Source organism: Cydia pomonella, chromosome 6, assembly GCF_033807575.1.
Source record: "Cydia pomonella isolate Wapato2018A chromosome 6, ilCydPomo1, whole genome shotgun sequence".
NCBI classification, from domain to species: Eukaryota; Metazoa; Arthropoda; class Insecta; order Lepidoptera; family Tortricidae; genus Cydia; species Cydia pomonella.
Genome location: NC_084708.1, coordinates 19,334,139 through 19,359,581, shown reverse-complemented (window position 1 = coordinate 19,359,581; position 25,443 = coordinate 19,334,139). Strand labels below are relative to the sequence as shown.

The following is a 25,443-nucleotide window of genomic DNA, read 5'->3' as shown; positions in this document are numbered from 1 at the left end:
GTAGCTGAGGCTGAGGTATTCAAAATGACCTACAAACGCTCGTATTTTATAAATAGGAAAGTAACTCTGTCTGTCTGCTACTATTTCAAACTTAAGCTGTTGAACCGTTGTTTTAGATTAAATTTGGTATGAAGACAGTTGGAGGCCCGGGACAGGACAAAGGATAGATTTGATCAATTATCATCATTATTCGACGCAGAAGCTGCGGGAGAAACTAGGTAACAATAAAGTGTCACGTTGTGTCAGCTGATTTTAAATACCTGCTACTGTTGCGAAACGCAGTCACGTCACAGTCAAACGTGAATACCTATCGATAAAATTCACTGACTCTCATTCGATAAAATTTACTGACGCTCGGTGTCCCGTAACGCATGAATGCGGACTTGATATTGTTTTACTGAAGAAGTTCGGGGTGGTTACAAGGCCATCATAATATGCAAAACTTGCAATTCGTTGATAGAAAACGCCAATCGAAAATGTATGGAAATAGTGACGTGACTTTTCATAGCATCTGTCATGATCTGTCATCCCGGAACATTTTTTCCATTCTTTTCAATCGTTTGTACGACTTACCCCAGCCGCCATAGTTGGTCAAAGCTTACTCTCTACCGACTTGTTATGTGATAGTGTGAAATCGCCATCATAAAGGTCATATTCCCATGAAATTATGACGCTTTGTAACTTGCAAACTCGGTGATGTATCTGCGGTGGTATATCATATGAGACATTCCGTTAAAATCCTACCATAAACACGCCTTTACAATTAATAAAATGTGCATTTTTATAGTCTTAATATATTATTGGATCATTAGATTAGATTAGATTTATTTCTTTCACAACAGATGGTTACAGTACAAATTACATTACTGTCAATTTATACGAATCTGTATTGTGATCGTCAGAAATAAATTTAAATAACAGCAAGATAGTCAAAATAAATTCATTTTATTAATTATGTAATGAAAGTTGTCACCTGAAAAGCATCGTCAAATAATATCAATAATAGACAAAGACAACGCCAAATTCATCTATTTGCCATTGTCTTTGTATACCTACGGTTATACGAGTATCACAAATGGATATAGCATCTGATACGTAGCATTTCAACCCGATATTAGCAATCAAAATTACGCTATTAGCTTGCGGATTCAATTAATATCGGTCCCACGCCAGTCTGTTAGTCGACAAGTGACCTATTTCAAAGGATACCCAGATTCAGCTAATTACACATACTGTAAACTGCTCCGTTTATATATTCTAAATTGTAGTTTTTATCACTTAGCCTCAAACTTTTTTATTTAATGCATTCTCATAGAATGAAGCAACACGCAAATAGCGTGTACTGAATGCATTTTCTGGCAGAGAGATATCAGTTATGTTAATTGATTTAGCTTTAGATACTAGCTAGCAATCTCCAATGTTATTAAATTTATACAGAGGCTTTAAATTCGACTTTTTTGTTGTGCATGGGCAATATTTAAATTGTGATCTTTGACATGGCATCTTTCGGTTGCCACAAGAAGAAAACTCATAAAATAATAATGAGTATATATTTATTTAATATTTATGGAAAAAAAATCATTCAATCAACAAATATTTTAATTAAAGGTTTTCGGGATAGATAATCGTCAATAAATTCAATAATCACGCATCATTTTAATTTTTAAATACCTATGTAGGAATTACTTCGATATGACAGCATACGTTGCGCTAAAGCAACAATAAATTTTGTATAATATTGGGTTAGGACACGTGTTACTCTTTTAACTACTTACTCAGCTTATCGCTAAGGCAATGCAACCTATCAAACACGTGCATTCAGTCGATGTCATAATAATCAATAGCGACAGCTGACGCCCACAACAAACAAGCACCGCACTCCAGAGGGCCTTAACCCTACAGCTACCGCATAATCTTAATTACGTACCCGGTTTTTTTCACCGTTCTCGGGTAGTTACAGTTTGCGGGACGGGTCGGCACGACCGCGCGCAATGGCGACGCGAGGCTGACTAAATCAGAATCTGTGCCTCTCCAGGTCAGGTCAGGTGTTCGGGTGTGTTCACCAAGGAATAATAAATTGTATGAATGTTTAAAGCGAGGCTTGTGATTTTAAAGGAACGGTTAGTTTCATTGGCTCCGATTGGTTTAGAAGGTAAATGTTTTGAGATGTGTTGGCGATTTATACTATCCGAAAAACTAAAGTGGCAACCGGGTTCCCAAACCTTACGTTCACACTTGCATGGTCGTAACAAGGTTGAAACAGAATATTAATATGAGCCTGGTCGTTAATTTGGTTAACGAATATTATAATCCCCTTTTAAGTAATATGCCGCAGTTGGTTAAAATATGTTTGTCTTATTTCAATAATACTACATATATCTTTTTACCACACCAACTGCTAAAGGTCCTCTTGATTGTTCAAAAACTAATGAGAAAGTTGCATTTTATACACATATGGGGCTAAATAATCAGATGCAAATTTTAAGTTGTTTCTTTATGTTATAGCTGGTAGAATCTATATTTCTATTTGGCTCAGTAATGAAGTCAATAAGAATTAACTTTTTAATGATGATTTTGAATGATAATGTTTTTATTACATTCATTTGGATTTCTTTTTGATTTTTTAAATATTTTATAGTTAGTCTTTCCCTCGTGCCTGGAAACCCTCGCAGCGCTCAAGATTCCACTTCTCGTGGTTCTATTTTGCTATCTTTCGCTTGCTCGGGTATCAATATTAGTACACGCGATTAAACAACAACTGTGCCACCTTGTAAGACAAATAACTAATTTAGTGTCGATTCAATCCCGATAGGGTTTCACGGCACTTTTCTGTTCCATTTATAATGTAATGAATTATATAGAATACATAGATAAATAAATAAATGAAAAAAAATTAAGTCAAAGGTGAACAACCTAGTTCGTGTAAAGTGGCATAAGTCTAATTAATAAATATCGTTATGAGAGATTGAGAATTTTTCCAACGTGTATGGGTAAATAATTACAACATACTAAAGTTAGTAAAACAGAATATCGCGTCTTTAAATCAACTCAAGAAATTATGAGCCCTGTTACGAAAATTTATCATTACATAGCTTACCTTCTTATTAAATTAATTGAACAAAGTTAAGTTGTTTTGACCTCAATCAAAGTAAATAACATTTTATAAACTGTTACTCATTGTCTCATTCATTATTTATTAACAATCAAAACAAAATGAGTTTCTTCACTCTTCAACCGAAAAACAAACAACCATACCCAAAAGCCACTCAATGTAAACAAGACCTTACCCAGCATCCCTCTCACACAGATAAAGCCTTCGCACACACGCAAGCAAGCCCGCATCCTTTCTTGATTTGTTACATTTGCTAGTGTGTGACAAGTGCCTGTGTACGTGTACTGACGTCGGCGTTTATTTGTATTAGTTCACTGAAAATGGCTGCCGCTCCTGAAGCGCATGCGCGAATCCTTCAAAGCGTAGTACTCTGTGGTCTGAAAGTTATTAAAATTGTGTCTTTATTAATATAGTGTTAAGGTTGTGAATAGTTTTGAAACGGTGGTACATGTTTGTGGTTCAAGATGCGGCGCGCTTTTGAAGTTGGCGCTTGAGGAAGGTAAAGGACTCTCGGCGCCGCGGATCAGGGCTGTTACTCCTGATGCGTTCCGGAAAGAGCGTTTGCTTGTGGCAAACCAGAATAAGCGTGATCTCCCATTATGCACAGTTTTAATGGATTCTATGGTTGCATGTCTAACCGAGTCAAAAGTTCGCCTGCGTTGATAGCAGCGAGAATACGGGGCAGAACGGCCGCTATTGATAACGCCAGTAAAGGCTACAACGCCAGAATGCACTTTCAAAAGAAAGCATGCTCCCCTGCTTTCTTTTATAAAATTGCCTTTAGTTCAAAAGAGTTTTAATTGTATTTACCCTAGTTAAAGGAAATAAATATGCGTTACGTCTCTACTATGTAAAGCTTCAAACTATGTAATTTTTATCAATAGCTCAAATTGTTCAATAGTTCGTTGCACATGATTAGTTGTTGACGCATCATGCATCGCGGCAAATCGCTAAAGTTTCGGCTACAAGCGGGAAGAATAGTTCTAAGGGCTACGGCGTAGAGACCGTAACACAGTGAAGTGATGGAATACAATATTTGCTGACCTAGGCTGCCTGAGGAGAGGGGTAGACGAGCGGAGATGAGAAGAATAAACCAATGGCATTAGTTGTTAATTTTTATCAGTAGCTCAAATTGTTCAATAGTTCGTATGCACATGATTAGTTGTTGACGCATCATGCATCGCGGCAAATCGCTAAAGTTTCGGCTACAAGCGGGAAGAATAGTTCTACGGGCTACGGCGTAGAGACCGTAGCACAGTGAAGTGATGGAATACAATATTTGCTGGCCTAGGCTGCCTGAGGAGAGGCGTAGACGAGCGGAGATGAGAAGAATAAACCAATGGCATTAGTTGTTAATTTTTATCAGTAGCTCAAATTGTTCAATAGTTCGTATGCACATGATTAGTTGTTGACGCATCATGCATCGCGGCAAATCGCTAAAGTTTCGGCTACAAGCGGGAAGAATAGTTCTACGGGCTACGGCGTAGAGACCGTAGCACAGTGAAGTGATGGAATACAATATTTGTTGGCCTAGGCTGCCTGAGGAGAGGCGTAGACGAGCGGAGATGAGAAGAATAAACCAATGGCATTAGTTGTTAATTTTTATCAGTAGCTCAAATTGTTCAATAGTTCGTATGCACATGATTAGTTGTTGACGCATCATGCATCGCGGCAAATCGCTAAAGTTTCGGCTACAAGCGGGAAGAATAGTTCTACGGGCTACGGCGTAGAGACCGTAGCACAGTGAAGTGATGGAATACAATATTTGCTGGCCTAGGCTGCCTGAGGAGAGGCGTAGACGAGCGGAGATGAGAAGAATAAACCCATGGCATTAGTTGTAATACACATTTCGTCTCTGCTCCGTTAGATTACAACCAATGCTATTGGCTGATTCCTCTCATCTACGCCTAAGTGGAAAGGCAGCATTAGAACTGGAGTTGGGGCGTATCTTACATAAGTTAAATCATACCTTGAGGCGTATTCTGATTGTAATAACAGGTTATTAATTTGATCGGGACCTTGGGGAGAGTCGCGTCCAGCAGGGAAGCCAAAAATGCGTTGGTATGACGATATCAAGAGAACAGCTGGATTGAAATAGGTACACAGAATGTAAAACAGACCAGAATGGCAAAAATTGAAGGAGGCCTACATATCAAAGATTGAAAAACGCTAAGAAGAAGAAAGAAAAATTTTATCTGGATTTTTTATGGTTATGATCTGTTATTATTAACGTTTCTAGTTGAAGTTTGCTAAATAATTACGGAAGTAGAAAATAAAAACTGTCCAGCCCAAATAAAAACATGCTTTTAATACGGAAAAAGAAATCACTTGTACGCAAAGCGCTAAGCAAAATAGTTATATCCTCGTTGCGAATCTGATAACTTGATTACTTTCAATCTCAAAACGTCTGGAACAAAAAGCTAGTAATTCCTTTATTCGGATCCCGGAATCTCCATTGGAAAACTTGCCTAAAAATGCAAAATTATTTATGCATTCGTCTGAACATTATGAGAACGGGTTAAGGTTACATTTGGCATAATTAATCGCTTACAGAATGTGGGCGCTTTTGGAGAGAACATGGGCACAGAATAAGTAATAGTACTACCGTACAGAAAAGAAACTTAAAACCGAAGTTTGACAGCGATTCAGGGACGAATAATGCTGTCCCTTTCTAATGTATGGCACTATCCCTTTGGGCTATTTAGGGTTATCAAAATTCACGTCATTATCTTATCTGTTGTGCACGCAAAGGGACGTCAAGTTGTGCCAACCTTAATAATTGCTCGTAGCAATGCTGAGCCGAACGGAACCGAGAATGCCAGTTTCGCCGCCCTGACATGGGTTGGGAGAAAATTGGAGAAAACAGCTGAGACATTTCAACTCGTGTGCCGCGAATTAGTGCAATGAATTAAGAGGTAACCTCTTACCCCTTTATTCATAAACGTGTACTAAAGTTACGATGCCGCTAATAATCGTTTGTCCCTTTCCGACGTATTGGTATGATGGAAAGGGACAAACGATTATTAGCGGCATCGTAACTTTAGTACACGTTTATGAATTAGGGGGGTTAAGGTGAAGCAGTGTTTTTGAAAAATTGTAGCAGTTTTATAGATTACAATATGGTTGCCACAAGTATAAATCTTGAGGCCATTCTCTAGTAACTTTCTTCGATTCGAAAGCTGATCAAACAAGTTTCGCTCGATCAAAAAAAAAACGTAATCACAAGTCTGAAACAAACCATTCAAATCTATAGCCATTTTCGCACAAAAGCTATTAACATGTAAACTGCTTCTAAAAATGCGTTATGTTATTTAAAATCGAATTCATCGATTTTTCTTTGTTAAAAACAATTATATTATTATATAACAATAGATAGATTATACTCTTATAAGGAGCACAAAATATACTTCCATATTTATTGCATTACCTAATACCTATAGGTACCTACGAATGAAATCTGTTTTTTTTGCTTAACTTTCGCATACCATTCATCTTTGTTACATTACACAAAGGTTACCATACGTCCCGTATATACGGGACTGTCACCGTATTGAAGTATCGCGTCCCGTTTTTGTCCCGTATATCAATACCGCTTCAGAATTCCTATATAAATGGTCACAATCATCTCTATGTAACCTTGTCTCGTTAAAGCTATGTCAATACGTATTCGGAACGCCTATAACCTATCTGGAGTTATAATATGATTGGTTAAAATTAATAATTCAATAACAAACATATCCGCGATCCCGTTTACTGATCTCTCTCTTAATTTAAGAGCAAGGCTCTTGTCGGTGGAGTAGACGCCAGTTTTCGCGGTCCTCGGCCAAATTCTTTAGATCCCTGTAAGACATTTGCTTTTCCTTTTAGTTGCTGCGTGTAACTTGCTCGTGGTTTTCCTCTTCCTCTTCTACCTTCGATCTTGCCTTCCAAAATAGTTTTAAAGAAAGTGTCGTGTCTTATCAAGTGACCTATCATTTTGCCTCGTCTTTTCTCTATGATCCTTAGTATGTTTTTCCTCTCTCCAACAAATCGCAGCACTTCCTCGTTCGTTTTTTCCTCAGTCCAACTTATTCTCTCCATTCTTCTCCACAACCACATCTCAAAAGCCTCTAATCGTTTTCGTTCACTGATCAGCTAGCTGCTTTTAAAGACCTGAACTGTTGTTTCACTTAGAACAAGGCCTGAACCCCAACGCAACCTTTAGACCACAATTACATCTAAGCTTACTTTATTACAGTTTAGTTTCCAGCGCAAACCTCTAAGACGCGCGAGGGTGATATACGGCGCTGGTGTATTATTCCAATGGCTTTGCTAGAACAAAAGCGAGTTAAAGGGTCGAAGGTGTACCAGCATAATCCGCATAATGTAGTATTTAGAGCGCACCTTACTATAATTTGAAGTTTACATTCAATAATTAATAATTATATGCATATTAATAGTTCAGTTCGCGAATTTAAGATACGTAAATTATTTATTAGAAAGTCACGTTTCTTCAAACAAAAACGTCACTTTTGACAATGACATATCCGATCCATATCGTACCTATCTAAAGTTCGAATCGGGCCGTTATTGTAGTTTTGTCTCCGTTTCAGCTTGGGCAAAAAAGCTTTCGTGTCTGTCCAATTGTGAGAGGATTACAGGTTGAATTTCTCAACCAATTTTCGTGTTTTGTGAGCAGGTTCATAATCATATGGTTTTTTTGTCGATTCAGATTTTGTTTCCTACCATGCGGATTCGCAGGCCTACAGCTCACAGAGCCAGTAGTAGTACGGAATGTAAACCTACAAAATAGATTCAAAGATTTATTTGTACAACATATAGATAGAGAATAGAAGTATATAATTCTTTGACACTATAGTTGCTCTTGCCCCAACTCAAGCCGTGACGTGTCTATTACACCTGGTTGTCCGTGAATTTGTTTCTCGAGGGCTTGCTCAACTAAGCAGTAGGTACATGGTGTTAGAGAAACGCAGGTGGCACTATGTATCACCTCGCCTTGCGGCCCGGCAATTAGTGGTAGTGTGATTTTTACGACTCGTAAAGCGTAGTTTCGTGGTATTGCGGCCCGATTCGAAGAATGAGATATGATAACGATAAGTTCTGGTTTAGATACGTTTTCATTTAGATATCGTTTGTACGTCGTATAATTGACAGAAGCAGCTCGATTCGGGCAACCAATGTCACTTTGACGTTAGAAATATCGTAGATAGATCTTATTGGGATCACAGCGGAATCGAAATAAACGTCAATTTTTATATGTCGTTTAGTTATCGATCTTTTAAAGATCTTGCCAAGATCTTAAACGTGTCTTAATAGGCGGGTCCACACAGAGCGAGCATACGCGCGAGGCAATGTTCTCGCGCACAAACCGGTCAGTGTAGACGTGCTTCGGCCGAGGCAGCTCGCTCAGGCGAGGAAAACGCGAGCGCCGCCTCGGCCGAGGCACGTCTACACTGGCCGTTTTGTGCGCGAGGAAATTGCCTCCCAAATACGTGGTCGCTCGCTCGCTCTGTGTGGACCCCCCTGATCATTCTTCGAATCGGACCGTTGGATATAATAAAACAACAATCATAAATATGCCATTATGTCCGTTGATATATGTCCCAACATTAGTGCCAATGCCGTAAGTGCCGCATATACATATAGGCACACGTATAAACTATTCCTCAAATACCTAAGATACAGAAAAGTTTGGGAACATGTACACTAATATTAAAGCTGTTAGGCTATCACTTTTTTTTAAGTCAAACATGCTCGACATGATTCGTTCCTACCAGAAGGCCTACCGCGAACCACGTTCGACGTGTTGCCACTCTGTCGCACTTATTAGTTCGTACGTAAGTGTGACAGGGAGGCACACGTCGAACGTGGTTCGCGGTAAGCCCTCAGGTCCTTTATCTAGAGCAGGTCGCATTGGCTAACCGACGTCTGTAGATAAAGATCGTTATAGAACGAAAATCGTTGAGCAATTTTCGACTTAAATAATGTGAGTGGCCCTTTTAAATAAATGTAAATACGTCTAATCTAAAGAACCAGTAAACAGGCCCTAAGTAAGCAAGTATCACGGGAGTTTTGTAAATTAAAGTAAGCACTTACTTGTTTAGGTTGCTGCTGAAGTCAGAACGCGGTGTATTCCGCTGCGCTTGCAACTTCCACTTTGCAAAATATCTGACGGTCGACTGGATCAGTGAATAACGCATCGGTTGTGTCGCCACTGAGTGAATTTCGTCTGCTGTAGTTGGCTATGGACAAAATGAAAACTATGAAAAGTGGATTTCTAAATTCTAACGATGCTATTGTACAGCGTGTGTTCTCTGTTACTTATGTTTCTTCGCACTTTTTACTGAACTCTCTCGTCACTATTTGAAAATCGGCTCATAGGTCATAGCCGTCATAGGCCACAGCCGCAGGGCCCGTAGGCTCGTAGGAGTCGAAGTCGTAGGACTGGACGCACGCGACCGGCGGCGCGGCAAGCGGCAAAACAAGGCCGTTTATACATTCGATCGAGCGCAATAAATAAAAATAAAAATAAAATAAAAATTGTTTATTTCGGACCATTAAAAATCCATAGCGCTTTTAGTAAAAAATCTTAATAGCTGTCTTATTATCTATGTTAATCAATGCAATGCAACGCAATGTATTAATGGCCTTGATTTGCTGCTCGCCGCGTGCGCCTACGCTCTTGCACCACAGCAATGATGAGCGATAAATCAGATAGATCGAGATACAATGTCTTGCCCCCGTGTATGGTGTATCTGTATATAAGAAGTGGATAGTGTATAAGCAGGACAGAAAGAGTCCGGTAATATTTAAAAAAGTGAACCAAATTGAAACCTCACCTACCAGATATATTGATGTCCAGCATTTCTTTAATATTCATATTTACAAATGTACAAAGTCTAGGCAGCCCAAGCGCGAAACGCAGCTTCACAAGTCTCACGATAATCATTATTTAACAATTTTAAAAGAATTTAGTTTCTGGAACAGTGAGCACTTCAACACAAACACAGCAAACATCAAAATAATATTATTATTATTTTCGTAAACTATTTTTTTTATCAAGCAGAAACGTCTGCGAGTGTTACTATCCACTCACATGATTCCAGCAACTAAGGTTTCAACATTTCGCACCTCTAAAATGATCGTCGCAACTCGAGTTGCGAACGGAGTGTATGCGGTTTTTTATTTCTTATCTGTGAAGGGCTGCACAGATATGGTGTAAACAATTATTAAAACACAGAATACCAACGTGACAATATTTAAAAAATGTTTCAACCACATGGACATAACCACAGTATTTTTTATCTATGTCACTTTGCAAGTTGTTCGGAAAAGTGCGTGTGTTAAAAGTTGCTGCGTGTTTTAAAATGCCGTAAGTATTCAAATTTACATATTTCTGTTAGTATTATATATTAAATTACTCCGCGTTTATTGGTCTATTAGATTAAAACTATATTTTAGACCTACTTAATATTGATGACCATAAAATCTCACTTCAAACCAATAACTCTGTAGATTTTTGGCGTGTTTCCTATTTTAATGCCCTATATTTCTATGATTACCAAATATATCTTGAGCAACCTATAGTCATTAAATAGTTCGATTATTAAATTACATTAATAAACAATAAAATGCATTAAATCACTGTGTATTATCCAGGATTAGCGAACAAACCATGTGACGGAAAATTGTAAGTACAAACACAGCAACTCTGGTTGCTTAAAGCATTTCTGTACATCGTAAGGCATGTGGTACACTAAACGTTGCATACGCGTTTTGGGGTGTTTGTTACTACTTACTTATAATTTCTATTTACTAATATTTCTTTGCTATATTGCCCGGATCCTGGGGTAGTTTGCCGTTTTTCGTCTGGCAGTGAATGTGTTAAAAGTTCCTATTTCTGTTGAACATCTGCACCGCGCGACTGTTGTGTCTCCGACCTAAATAGGTAGCCATCTTTGTTTTTGACATGGCGCAGGTCAGTTTGTTTGTTTATTTACGTTTGTAATCAGTATAATTTCATGTGTTAATAGTTACTATTTGCTTATTGTGCTTAATTTGTTGTAAAGTGTATGTTATGGTGTATATATTATACGTGTTAGTGTAGTTATAAGTTAGTTCGGTTGTTGGTGATCGGCCGTTTTAAAAACACCAAAGTTTAGTAGGTATGTAAATACTCTTTTGTTATTTTAAGTTATAAAGCCACTATCATTGTGATAATTACATAAATTATGTATTTTATTTCAAGGTAATTAGTGTCTTAAACGGTTTTTTACTATATTTTTGTACTTCAGTGTCTAAATTAGCCACAAAAAAATCACGAACATAGCACATAGTTACACGCCAGGTGGAACAATTCGAAAGTTCCTTATCAGAATTTGAATCAGTTTTACTCTGCAATTTTATAGGTGAGCTATCAAGGTTTTTAGTATCACTTAAAAGCTTATTAAGCCTTCTTTAAATTGAATACAAAAAAAAGATATGTTATCGATTTAGATTTTTTATTAAAAATAGTTTTCTACTATAACTCGGAAATTATTCCTTTGGGTAAACTTCGTGAATTTTTAATAATTATTTTTATTATAACAGCAAATAGCTAAAGTAAGAAAATAAATTTCTTTGTTTCTTTACCATTATAAAACCGAAAGAATTATTCCAAATGCTTAAGCAGAAGCGAAGTTATCGATTTTTGAAGATATCACGACACTGTGCCGTCGTATCTGCGAAATGGCAGAGCAATTCAGGGCACCTTTCGTTAAAATCGGAATCATGTGAGTGGCTATTTTTGTTAACAAACAAGTTTAGTAATAGAAATTCGAAATTGTAATTAAGTGCAAAACTCAAACCTCAAAAAACAAGGAACGCATGAAAAATACGCATTGAAATGACTCGACATTCATATGTTGCCATGGGCAACTTGGGCAAGTTATTGGCAAAGAGCATATAATCCAAAGAATATAATACTCACTAGGAGATATAATCACTACGGTTATTGGACGTTAGTAAAGGCCTCCACAGACCTTGCAATAAATCGCTCGAGTTACAATTGTTTGCTATTTGTCAGCCCAGACCAGACAATTTTTTGCCCAATCTGATTAAATTGTCAATTTAACAATGTGGTCTGGACACAAAAATGAATTTGGCATGCCATATATACTGTGTTTGTAAATATAGAGCCTGCATCACATCGCACCTTCAGATTATTTATAAAAGTGACACCAATTGAGGCACTTGATAAGCAAACGTCCATCGTCGTTAAATGTTTATCATCGGGCTAGGTTGAGTCCATAACCTAAACTAATTGAGCTAGTTCAATAAATAAAGTCAAACTATCCACAATAATCGTTCTCTGCTTGCGAGTAATAGTTTCGCTTTGCGACAAGTTGTTCTGAAGTAACATTTACTTAGGTTGAAATGGAATGTATTGAGAAACTAAAATCGAATAGCCTTCCAAATATCAATTCAATGTTATCTTTTCAGTTGCACATACAACGCATGCATCACGTTCACATTATTTCCCATATTTTGAATATATTTTGGTTGTAGTACCTTGACGATTTATTGACAGTCGTCTTGGTGATTGGTGCGCATATCATGATCAAAACCATGACAAATCATTAAATCATGCAGATTTGACCTCCGTATTGTCCTTCAGTAACTTCGTAATCTTTTTTTCCACAATATACGGTAAAATAGCCCCCCACAAATAAATACTACCTAATTAGGTTTCGATGTCAGTGCATCACGTTTGCACAAATACACGAGGATAAGCGAGATATGCATAATATGCTTATATGTAAATTCATTCGGAACCATAGTTTGCATTTCTGAATATGGTTCTGGTTGGAAGTATGCCAGTAGACATTCGGTTTAAGTACACTGATGTTTATTGGGTCGTTAATAGTGAACTCTCGAGTTATTTCGATAAATTGGTAATTCTTGTTCTTGTAATTTTGTGCATCTAATTTTTTCGAATATCGAATTATATATTTACTTAGAAAGTGAACGGGAGTTTTAGTTGACTGATAACCTGATAATACTAAACTGATTGATGCGATATTACAGTATCCCACCGGGTTGTTGATGAAAACGAATACTTGTACCAATATTTTAACTTTATTCATTTGTTACAAACATAATAGAGTCAAACCAAGATATGTTGGCAGCGGTTTTGATAGTCTAGATGGTGAACGGGTTATTTTAAACGTCAAACTTCTATGAAATTATGACGTTCACTTGACACTTGCACCGAATGGGCTATCAAAATCGCTGCCGACTTATCTTTGTCTGACTCTAACAACCAATATACAATAAATATTCCAAGACGTCTTCACTATAACTTGTCCGTACTCGAACTCGCCGCTTGTCAATGCCTACCTGCCTTTTTATAACAATTTAAAATGGTGGGCACCAGTGTCAACTAAGAGTCAATTGATACTCTTATCTTATAAGCTGATCATAAATAAAAGTAAGAATACTCAATTATAAATAATAATCCTCATATGATATTAATTAAATGTTAAGAATATAACGCGCTTTCTGTTTTGCCCTATGGTTGACTGGTAGAGAATGCCTTAAGGCATTAAGTCCGCCATTTGTACTTATTTTTATTGTGCAATAAAGTTTAAATAAATAAATAACGGTAAAACTCACTTACTTACTGATAATGTGTGGAGGGAGTACGCCGTACGCCACAATAGGGTTGTTTCCAATTTTTTGAAACGTTTGTAATACGTTCTATAATAAACAAACGTTGCCCCTAAAATTTAACTTTTACCCTAAAAACGGCTTTAAATATGTTAAATTAAAATAAATAAATAAAAGGTTTGACACATAACATTAATAAAAAAAAATTTCAACTGTTATGTTTGGCTTAAAAAACTCGCATCCAGGCCATAATTGTTAAAAAAAAACAACTGTTATGTCAATGTCATTGTCATATTCTGTTTGACAATGCAGTACCGCTACCGGCCGACTCGTCTTGTTTTGTTTATAATGGATTTCTATATTAATGTAATTTACTAATTTAAATTTTCTAATAAGAAATAAATTTGTACTAATATTATAAATAAACTGCACCCGTTACTTAAGATCTTGAGGTAATTCTAACGGTTAAAGTAATTTGTCAATATGGTTGTGGATTTGTTACGGCCGGGTTCTAGGCTCATTTCACACGACAAGATACTGTGGTTCGAGTTTTTGTTGGACCAAAAACTATTAAAAGAGCATCTACAACATCCTAACGCAGGTACTTGACGGGAACTTAATTCTAATGCCTGTTTAATGTGTCGCTTTGGTTAGATTATGAGTAAATATTCAGATTTTAATTCTAGTAATTTTCAGTGCCGTCTGCTACTGACTTGATAGTGGAATTCCTGTCAGTAGACATAAGCAATGATATTCGGGACGGTCCAACCACTTGTGAGGATGTGTCCATGTCACCCTCACATAGTCCTGGTCGATCGAATATCTCAAGAAAGCAACTTGCCCTTAAAATACTTGCCCTCAAAGTTGCATCCTTTCTCAATTGGAATTTAGGTAAGTTACTAAACTAAATGGTAGTATATTTAATAAAATACAATGTGTCATTTTTTATCAAGTTGCAAAAATACATGATTAGAGCTCTTTTGCAGAAGTTCCTAAGAAAAAAAAAACACTGCGATCTGATTCATATAAGTATTGCTGACTATGCCTAAGGCAGACCCACTTGCTATTTCTATTGCTATCTCTATTGCACACCCATAAATACATTGCTGTCCCACCCATGATGCTGGTTGTCAATGTCACTGTGCAAGCTTGATAGCAATATAATTATGTGTGTGTAACAGAGATAGCAACAGGCAGGATGATGCCCAAAAATCTTTATGGAAGTAACTGTCTCCCTGTCTCTTACCTCTTCACGCTTAAACCGCTGAAAGTCATGGGCGTCGCCAAGGCCAGCCCCCCTCCTAGAGAACAAAATTTCTAATTAAATGTATGCCCCTCCCCCTGTCCACGGCTATCGGCCACATGAACTGCCCCCCCTAGCGCATCAGCTGGCAACACCCTCACACGCAGACGAAGTAACGGGTAAAAGCTAGTACCTACTTGAAAATTTTAATAAGCTATTACACACTAAGTATAATCAAGTAATTTGGATATGTTTTGAGTAAGATTTAAGTCACACTTGTTATGGTCAGTCTTATATATAATCAATTATAAAAAAATATTTTTCAGATACTTTTGAAACTAAACTAACACTTTTTATACAACAGCAACTGCTGCAGGACATAATCTTTATGGCAGCTGATGGTGCATTTTCTGTTCCCCCTCAGGTATTGTCGAATTAATATTTACATTAAATGTATTGATAGGACATAGGGATAACATTTGTATATTTTATGACAGACATTATTATACTTTTCTATGTCAAGAATGTGCTAAACTTAATTTATTTGCTAAAATTACTTTAAAAAATTATTATTGATTATCTCCAAAATGGAGTTAAACAGAATACTGATGGTGTCTTTGAGGAAGTTACTTAACACATTCACTGCCAGACAAAAAACGGCGCACTACCCCAGAAACCGGTGGTCTATAGCTGCGTACAAAACAACCCGCCCAGCGGGTTGTCCGGCATCTGAACAAAGTTCATGAGTGCCCACCAGGTGGGTTCCCGGCAGTGAATGTGTTAATTTAAGCTCAGGGATGCACCCTTGCAATTAACGGTAATAAAAAAAAAACACGGTGTATAGTTAGTATAGAAGAGTTTTAATGTGATGTAAAATGGCCTTTATTTCAAAACATTTCTGTTATATATGCCGGTTATTTTAGGAAATCTCTATGGATATGATAGATAAGCCACATATGCAGTTTGCATTGACTTTATATCATCGATGGATCTTAAGGTATCCAGCAAAAGCAGCCCCCAAAGAAGAGTTTGCAAAGCTCCCGTTTTTACACCTGTAAGTTGAGATTTAATGGTATTGTAATAAGTAATGGTACATTTAATATTTTGTAAAAAAAATGTATTGTACCTTTTTCAGCCCTAGTGTACCACTGGAAAAAGGATATCCCCAAATGAATTTAAAAAATGACTGTAATCAAAGCATAAAATATTTAGAAAAAGTTATCAGATATTATGATTCTAATGGAAACAGTGATGAACCAATACAAATCAGAGTCCCGGTTATGGACACGTTCACGCATCTGGCTGAAGATATGCATAACATGGTGCATAATTGGGATGCAGGCAGTGTTTGCATTAGCCAGTATGAACTCTTAATGCAAATTCATTTTGATATCTGTTACAATTACTTTTTCTATGGACAACATGAGGAAGCTAAGAAACACATTTTGGGCTGCAGAAAAAACCAAAAGCTGCTTGAAGTTGAAGTAAAGAGTAAGGGTTACGGTCAGGGGCAGTATGATAAAGTTCCATGGGGGAATTTAAACTATGCAAGTGTGTCTGAAGATGATATTTTAGGATACATAAGGGCTCTCAATTTGGGCCAAGATTTGTTAGATGAAGATCGGTCTTTGTTACAAAGGCTGCAAGAATCAGTAGCTAATGGTTATAAAGGCATAATTGCTATTTTGCAAGCTGACAATTTATCTAGAGAAATACCAATGATACATAGACAAGTTGTAGAGCTAGATATACAAGCTGCTGCTTCGACTAGCGCTTTATCAGTACCCAAAGGCCTGATGATCCGCGTGTCGGCATTAAACGCCGTTAGGTATGCTCTAGAAGGTGGGTTACCTTCGACTCATCCAGATTTTCTAAATAAATTCAACACCACAGGTATAACATTTTTTGATATACTCTTTTGGGCATTAGCTCCGGTTTTGGTGTCAAGTTTATCAAAAGATGACTGGATGACCTTGCGAGTTGCTCATAAACAGTTGGGACACGACGGATTTAGAATACAATACGCTTGAGTTGGATATAGGGAGGCTGAAGAAGCGGCTAGTGGTAGCGTCCAGCGCTGAAGACGTGCACATGTGTTTGGTAAAGCTGATGACAATGTCGCCCTCATTACCGCTGAGAAAGCACAACGCTTATTGCAAGCCAATTGGGAACCTGGGAGTTTCGCTAGCGGCACTGCCGCGAGGGTTCATGCAGGACTTTTCCGTGGTGATGTCTGGAGTTTCGCGGGCGCGGTTGGAAGCGGGCGACGCGCGTGCTGCTCTCTCGTTCTTGTCAGAAGTCGAATGCGAGGCGCGTAACCAACTAGCGGACGACAATGATCCTGCCCTGATCGGGCTGTGCCGTGCGCTAGCCTGGGAGATGCTGCTGCTGCAGGTCAACGTGCTGCTGTCGGAATGGCCGCACCATCGGCTTAACGCCACGGTGCTGACCAACAAGTGCAAGGTGGCCATTTCCGCTGCCGATAGCGATACGGACGCTCCGCGCTCACAGGTTCGTCAAAAGTTTCAACACCTTTCACTGATTTTAATATTTTTAAAACAGCTGGACTTGGCAGTGTATAACTTGAAAATTACCTCCAATGTTTCGAGAGCGACATTGCCCCTGTGGTCCCAATGAAAGGCTGGCTAGAGTTGACATCAACATTTTTTATAGGTGTGTGAGTTTACCTTGATTTTTAAGGCATTCACACTCAGGGACTGTTTACTAAGCATTGGCTGAGAAGAACTATAAGCGAAGAAGATTTTTGAGCTAGTATTAAATATGTCGTAGGTGGTGCTAGCAGCGTGGCTGGGTCTGCTGAACATGTGCGTGTGGGAAGCAGGCGCAAGGTCAGGTGCGCGTCAGGGCGCGGGCGGGGACGTAAACGCCGCCGATGTGGCCGCCGCGTTGTGTGCCACATGCGCTGAGCTGCAACGCGGCAAGGTTGCGCACAAATTGTCGCGACGGCTATGGGACAACGGTCAGTTTATTTTGTTAACGAGCTCTTCTGCTAAAGATGTTACAACTTTTGAAATGAAGGATAACGTAAACTTCTCTACTGTCAATATTTAATCTCTAGCGGGCAGCAGCCCACCATACAAGAATTGGTAGTGAAGTTTGAATCAATGGTATTAGAAAATATAATTGAATTTGTTTTGTTTAAAAAAAAAATTAAATCTTTATTGCACAAAAGTTAAATAGAACGAACAAAACATTAAGCAACTCTGTTCCATTTTTATCAGGTATAGCGGCTGAACTAGATTCCATTGCTCCCATATGTAGTCAATAGATTTTTTATGTAAACACTTCAAACTAAACGTTACAACGTTTATGCTTACTTAAAAATGTTACTTAAATATTGCAATAATAAAGTTTTTTTTTTTCACCTTTTACAGTTCTGAACGCATTCAACAACTCAATCGGCCATCAGAAATGTTTCACACATACAAGCCATCAACCACCAAACTATGTGAACCACTTCGTCCATAATCTCAGCCCCTACCACTTGGTCGTTCAGGGTTTAAGAGAACCGCTTACAATAAGCGTAGTTTTATCGCTTCTCGCCAAAATATATAATGTTCTTGTTGACGACTCCTCCATAGAACTTGTTGTGGAATACACAGACCTATGGCCGAATAACATTGCAAATATTAATATTTATAAGGCCACGGATATTTTGGACTCGCTGATTGAACTGCTGGAGAGAAGTTTAAAATTCTATCCCTATAATACTTCTTGGTAAGTTGTTTGTCATTCGGGTTAAATATATTTATTATTCTCAAAAGAAATTAACATTTCACTTCATGAAAATTCTACCCCTACAATACTTCTAGGTAAGTTGTTTGTCATTCGAAATTGAATACTAAAGAGAATTGACAGGTGGATTCCCTACCTACAACCTTTTAATGAGAAATTACCTGACCTGTAACTGGTATAGGTATTATAGGTACCTACTTAACCTAATGCAGCCGTGTAACTTCTTTTTCATCACACTTGCTAGGCGATGCGGTCCGTAAATTCTAAATTTCGACCACGGGCTGTAATGCGCGTACGAAATTAGGGACATGCTTTATTAATTTCCCTTTTTAGGGTTCCATACCCAAAGGGCAAAAACGGGATCCTATTTCTAAGACTCCACTGTCCGTCTGTCTGTCTGTCACCAGGCTGCATCTCGTGAACCGTGACAGTCTGCTGCCGATATAACAACAAATACTAAAAATATTTAAGTGGGGCTCCCATACAACAAACGTGATTTTTTTTGCCGTTTTTTGTGTAATAGTACGGAACCCTTCGTGCGTGAGTCCACCTCACAGTTGGCCGGCTTTTTTAAAAATCAATTCACACTCGTTCACCACGAAAATAAGATCTACCTATTGTCAACATGATCAATTGATCATAGTCAACATCCATTCACAGTTATTAACGGTAACAGGTTGCGATTGTACGGCGACGCGGAGATGGCAGCAGGTCGGCACGCTGCCGCGCTCCGTCACTATCTATGCGCGCTTTCCGCTGGCTCACAGCACTTCGCAACGCGTGCTCCCGACGAAGACGCCTTAGTGAGACGGGCAGCGCGCTGTTGCCAGGCGCTGGCTGCGCCGACCCAGGCCGCCGCGCTCTGCCAGCTGCCCGCGGAGCCTGACTACACGCGCGCGTTCAAGTGTCTCACCGAGAAGGTACGAACTTCTACTTCTTGCACCTCGTTACTCGCGTGTTCAGCGTAGGTAGATTAATGTGACAGGTGACGTGCTGTTGCCAGGCGTCACCCAGCCGCCAGGGTTGCCTGCATACACACGCGCGTTAAAGTGTCTCGCCGAGAAGGTATATTAACTCTACTGCTTGTACTTAGCTCAACGTCACTTAGCAGTGAACTATGGAACTTCCCATGTAATAAAATCTAACAAATGCTTCGACGGTTTGGTGCAATCGACTTGCCACTAAGGTGAGACGGGCAGCGTGATATCGCCTGGTGCTGGCAGTGAAATTATATGACTTAATGCCTGACCCGGTTTTATTTTATGACAATGGTTGGATCCTTTTACCTAAACTATATTGAAGTAGCTATTTGTAGCATTTTGTTGGAAAATAAATTCTCATCACTATTCATATTTATTATAGATTGGCATTGCGGCGGATTCCATGGACGCGTACTACAACTGCCTATGGAATGACACGCTACTCGAAGTTGCCATAGCAACAAACGCGCGGCGTGGCGAAACAAACCGACGCGGGCGTGCCATTGCCGCCATTGGTGCTCTCGAACTCAACGCCAAAAACAGTGAGAAGATACAGCGAGATGCTGCTGCCGTCCGGCGAGGGAGGCTGCTTCGCGCTCTTACTGACCAGTATGTCTGTTAGATTACTTGCGTATTACAGTAATATATGCGGTGGTGTAGGTAGTTAGGCAAGAAAGCGTGCGCGTGCCATTACCGCCGTCGGCGCGCTAGATCTCATCAACGCTAACAACAGTGAAAAGATACAGCGCGAGACTGCTGCTGTTGGGCGAGCGAAGCTGCTTCGCACTTTTACTGACCAGTAAGTCTGCTAGATTCCTTGGAGGAATGGACGTGGTACTGTGACTGCCTCGGAGTATATCTACTATTGGAATTAATGCCAGTGGACTACTATCATTTTCAAACAACTTTTGAATCGAATAAGTTTTTTTTTTGTACAGTTCCTATTATATTCTTATGATTACCATAGATTACGTTTTATTTCACTCCGGTTTATCGGGTCTGACATGAAAGCGGCAAGCAAGTAAAAATTGCAAGCTGGTGTTTCAGATAACTTTTCTTTAGGGGCTTTCGCGCCAATTTTATCAACTTAATTATCGTTAAGATCAATGTAAGAAATATTTTTTTGCAAACAAATAACTACTCAGAATTACTGTTTATCATTCCCATTTATCCCCTCCCGACGTAACCGCCGTCAATGAGGTGGATATAGATGGGAATGATTTATATGAATGCACGTGTTCCCATCTGTGCCCAACGGAACAAATGGGAATACACCATGCAAATATCCTTGACGTCGTAGTCGGCGCACAGTTCCCATACTAGAATTAGTCCCAAGGAGATTATGCAGTTCGCTAGTTTCGATCCTAAGAATTAAATTAAATGAAAGAAAGTAATGAAACAACTTGTATAATCAACTTCATTATTTATTGATTGCCTTTTCATTTGTTCTTCCTTATAATCTATATTTACATTTGTATAACTAACCTGTAGGCAGTGACTGTTGAAAGATTCAAGTTCCCGTTTGACTCCTAACTTATGTCAGTCAAATTACACTCACAAAATAATAATTACGATTTAATTGTAGTATATTGGCAGTCTGAGAAATGGTTTAGATGCTAGGAATTCGGCATCAATAAAATTATTAAAATGTTAATGGCAGTAATAAGAGTTGTGGATTCAGATAATGTCGGCAACTGGAATATTATTAAAATGTTATACGATTTACAAATTCCAGACTTTTCTTATGTGGTTACGATATGTAAGTTGGTATAGGTTTGGCTTTGGACAGAGAAGCATCGCGGTCTTTGGTGTCGGAGGCCAAGGTTCACTTCGGGTCGCCACAGCAGTAAGTATAGGTACACTACAAAATTTGGTGTTCGGATTTGTTTTATAAAACTAGCAAGCCTGAAAAAATATTAATATTACTCAACAAAGAGATATTGTCTTTTTAATTTAGATAGGTAATAGGTACCTTACATCCATAACCGTCTTTAGAAATGAACAAAGCTCCTAACCCTTTGAATGCTTTACCTATGTCATAAACATAAACATCACTCTAACGCCAAAATCCCTCTAATATAAACCTTACTCGAAAGTGTGAAGGTTAATTTGACAGCGTCCGCCATAACACCTATAGGTGTCCTTGGCGCTGCGGGCACGACAGGTAACGACACCTTTAGGGGTTATTGGCGTTCAAAGGGTTAATTTTATTGCATATTAGTTTTTATACAACGTTATGTTTTACTCACGAAATAAATACAATTCATCTTCAGAGTCCGTCTAAATGTCTGCTGCGAAACATTATGGCGACACCGGAGGATCTACCTACTGCGAACACCGAAGTTCGCTAATTGCGGGCATCTTTCTCTTTTACTCCAATTCATCTTCAGAGTCCGTCTAAATGTCTGCTGCAAAACATTATGGCGACACCGGAGGATCTACCTACTGCGAACACCGAAGTTCGCTAATTGCGGGCATCTTTCTCTTTTACTCCAATTAAGGCGTAATAAGAGTGACAGAGAAACATGCCAGAAATTCTGATCTGCGGTGTTTGCAGCAGGTAGGTCCTTATTTTCTTAAAACGTTTGACGTTTATGGTTATGTTTCGATATTACCCCACTGCAGATTTACCTAATTTAGATGGACTCTAAGTAATGTCTTTTACTTTTTACTTTACACAGCGCCTTACTGCGCTGTCCACAGATGACTTTTAGACGTATCTTTTATACTTAACTACACTGTATTTGAATTTGATTTGAATAGTGAATAACTTTTACGTATTAAGTCGTAGTATCAAATACTTAACAACTACGTAACAAAACAATTTCCGATCAATTTTGTTGTTATTTCCATTTTATCGATTATACTTTGAGTCCCGACTTAATTTTTAATTCCAAATAGGCCTTGATTCTTGTAATAAAATTTACAAAACTCATATAAATATTTACAGTCCTTATTAAGACTTACCTATCTTTATATCTATCTAGGTAACATTCTATAATTCTGATTATTTTCGCTTACAGCAGTCTTTATTGTCATTTATGTTAAACGTGTATCGTAAAATCTCTCCTTTCTTGCTCTTGGCGTTGTTGATATCTGAAAACAAAAATAATTTGTTTTTAATGTCGACGCCATCTAGCGTTTATGGTAGGAACTGCGAAGGTTGTGGAAAGCTAGAGGGGTGTGGGTATGGGCGAGCTTTCCCTCACAAAACTCGCAAGATCTCGATGTACTCTGTGTCACGAATAGGCGCTAGATGTCGTGGCTGCAGTGATTTGACTAAGGGCCTTACAAGACTTACAAACCCATAATTTGATTATAATGTGTAGCTCAATAGGTTACCTACTATATGTTTATAAACATTGAATGGTATCTTCTTCTTCCTCCTTGACCTTTTTCCCATTTACTTGGGGTCGGCCTTTCTTGTCCTTTTCCTCCATAATATACGATTTTTGGCTATTTCAGCGTCTGTATTAACATCTTTTATGTCTTTTTCGACTTTCGTCAGCCAAGTGGCATGTTCTTCCACTTCCTCGCTTTTGTGTCGGCATATTTAAGGCTAACTTGACCATATGATCTTCTGGGCGACGAAGACTATGCCCGTACCACCGGAGACGATTTTCTTTAAGTTTCTCAGATATAGGTGCGACTTTGAAACTACCTCTTATATGTTCGTTACTGATTTTATCCAATATTCCTCCCGACCAACGGAACATGCGCATTTCTGTAACATGCATTTTATTTATGTGTTGTTTACATGTTGCCCAGCATTCCGAGCCATATAAAAGAGCGGGCCTTATTGCACTTTTATAGACTTTCCCTTTAACTTTTATTGGAATTTTCTTATCGCATATTACGCCAGTTAGTCATTGAATGGTATAATATATTTAATTCATAACTTTATTATGATCTTATAAGTCCATTTGTCCGACTTCAAGCTTTAAAATAAACTAGATGTGTGCAAAGAAACCTACTACCTAGATGTGCCTAGAGGTAGCCAGTGACGGATTTGCAGCCATGACCGCCCTAGGCCCCAGACCCCTTACTAGCCGCCCTTTTCTCAGCACCTTTCTATATAGACTGCCGCCCTAGGCCCGGGCCTACTCGAACCTCAGGGCACATCCGCCATTGGAGGTAGTGCGCCAATAACAATTAAATATCTACCTACTATCTGTCGGAGCACATGCACTTGCGTCGCCATGCCACAATTCGGTATAGCGGTTCAGCAATAGCGCGAACGGGCCCTTACACACCTGGTAGCTTGCGGCGCGTGATGTCGGCGCGGGCGCCGCCGCGCCTTGTCGTGCGCCCGCGCCGACAGCGAGCGCGCGTCGCCCGTCGACGCCGACTCCGCCGATGAGTCCGTCACGGCGCGGAACACCTCCTCTGCTACTGGAATATAGACGTTCTACTGTTTTGAGAACGTATACATAATTTGGTTTTAGAAGCGAGAGCTATATGAACATACATAATAAATAAAAAAAACATGTCTAGATATTGGCTATGAGTATGACAGTGATGCAGTGTCGTCTAGCGCAATTTGACAGACATAATAAAAAATCATGTCAAGAACATTCAGGACACGTATGTTACAATGTATGGCATACTCTTAAGAGCAATTCCTAGCTGAGCAACTTTTCAAATCTCGAATTTTTGAAGCTATGTTTCTGTCGCGCTGCGGTGGGCGGGAGCCGGAGCTATCTAAGTGTGAGTGCGCGCACACAGACGCGAGACTCGTGCGCTCGCTCATTGCGCGCCGTTCCGTCGACATCGCCCGCGAGCCGGACGGAATTTATTCTGCGCTGCCCGACGCAAGTTGTTTTTGTTGTTACCACGTAATATTGTTTTTCATTTTTATATTATACTGTATCTATTACACCCTAATACCAAACACCCTATCACCTGTACTAAATGTATTTTACACCTATGATGACGAAATAATAAATGATTGATTGATATTCATTACCATATAGGTAAAAACTGCAAAAAAGAATGATGTCGCAGCTTCGGTTGTCGTCGTATAGTCAAGTGCAAAAATATGTATCGAAAGAATCGTCTCATAAATATGGTACTACGCTCTTATTTATTACACTGGAATAAGATGCTATGGGACATATTTTTGAGTAAGATGTGTACACCCATATTTTTACACTTGACTGTACCTATCCGTATCAGTAAGTTGGGAGTGATCATGGTGTGTTGTGAAATTTTGTAAGTAGGTATAAATATACCTATGGTTAAACTACAATCTATTTAACTTGTAGTACGATGGGCCTAAACTTGGGCCGCCTTATTGAAGAACGTATCGCAATGACAATCTGGGTAAAGTATGTTGGGATAATGCCGGACAATTTTGGGACCAATTGAGAGAACTCGTGAAAAAATGTTTTTTCGAGATCTCAACACGTGACAGATTCTTGAAGTACGTAGCGAATCGTTAAATAATAACCGTAGATTCGGCCTGAATTTTGGTAATCTTCAATATAGAACGGTTTTAGTTTTGTACCTGTGTAAAGATGAGACATACTTTTTTTTAGGGTAACGAGTGTTTTGCCATCAAGGGAGAACATTGGATGGTGAAAAAAAGTTCCTTCCAATGGAAAGAGAATAAGGTATCACAAAGAAATAGGTCCGGTGTCTACCCTTTTGTATCCGATCTTAACCCTGATACAAAAATTGGTAAAATTGTGGCTCTCAAACTTTGA

At 38.8% G+C, this 25,443-nt stretch overlaps 2 protein-coding genes across 2 annotated transcripts in view; one reads left to right on the top strand and one right to left on the bottom strand.

Annotated features, from left to right (window-relative positions):
- The first annotated feature begins 13,854 nt into the window (after positions 1-13,854).
- Positions 13,855-20,885, top strand: LOC133519216 (integrator complex subunit 8-like). The gene is given in 10 exon segments (XM_061853206.1): positions 13,855-14,360; positions 14,456-14,650; positions 15,329-15,426; positions 15,926-16,056; positions 16,138-16,971; positions 16,973-17,513; positions 17,793-17,982; positions 18,398-18,740; positions 19,435-19,678; positions 20,121-20,885. Coding segments are annotated over 10 exon segments (2,934 nt in total). The 5' UTR covers positions 13,855-14,242; the 3' UTR covers positions 20,361-20,885.
- Positions 20,886-21,149: 264 nt separating this feature from the next.
- The window catches only part of LOC133519217 (cell adhesion molecule Dscam2-like), a 77,973-nt gene continuing 73,679 nt past the window's right edge, over positions 21,150-25,443 (bottom strand). The window contains exons 32-33 of the mRNA XM_061853207.1: positions 23,992-24,130; positions 21,150-22,834 (exon numbers count right to left, since the gene is read on the bottom strand). Of these exons, the coding sequence (XP_061709191.1) occupies positions 22,783-22,834; positions 23,992-24,130 (191 nt within the window). The 3' untranslated portion in view covers positions 21,150-22,782. The remainder of the gene's footprint in view (positions 22,835-23,991; positions 24,131-25,443) is intronic.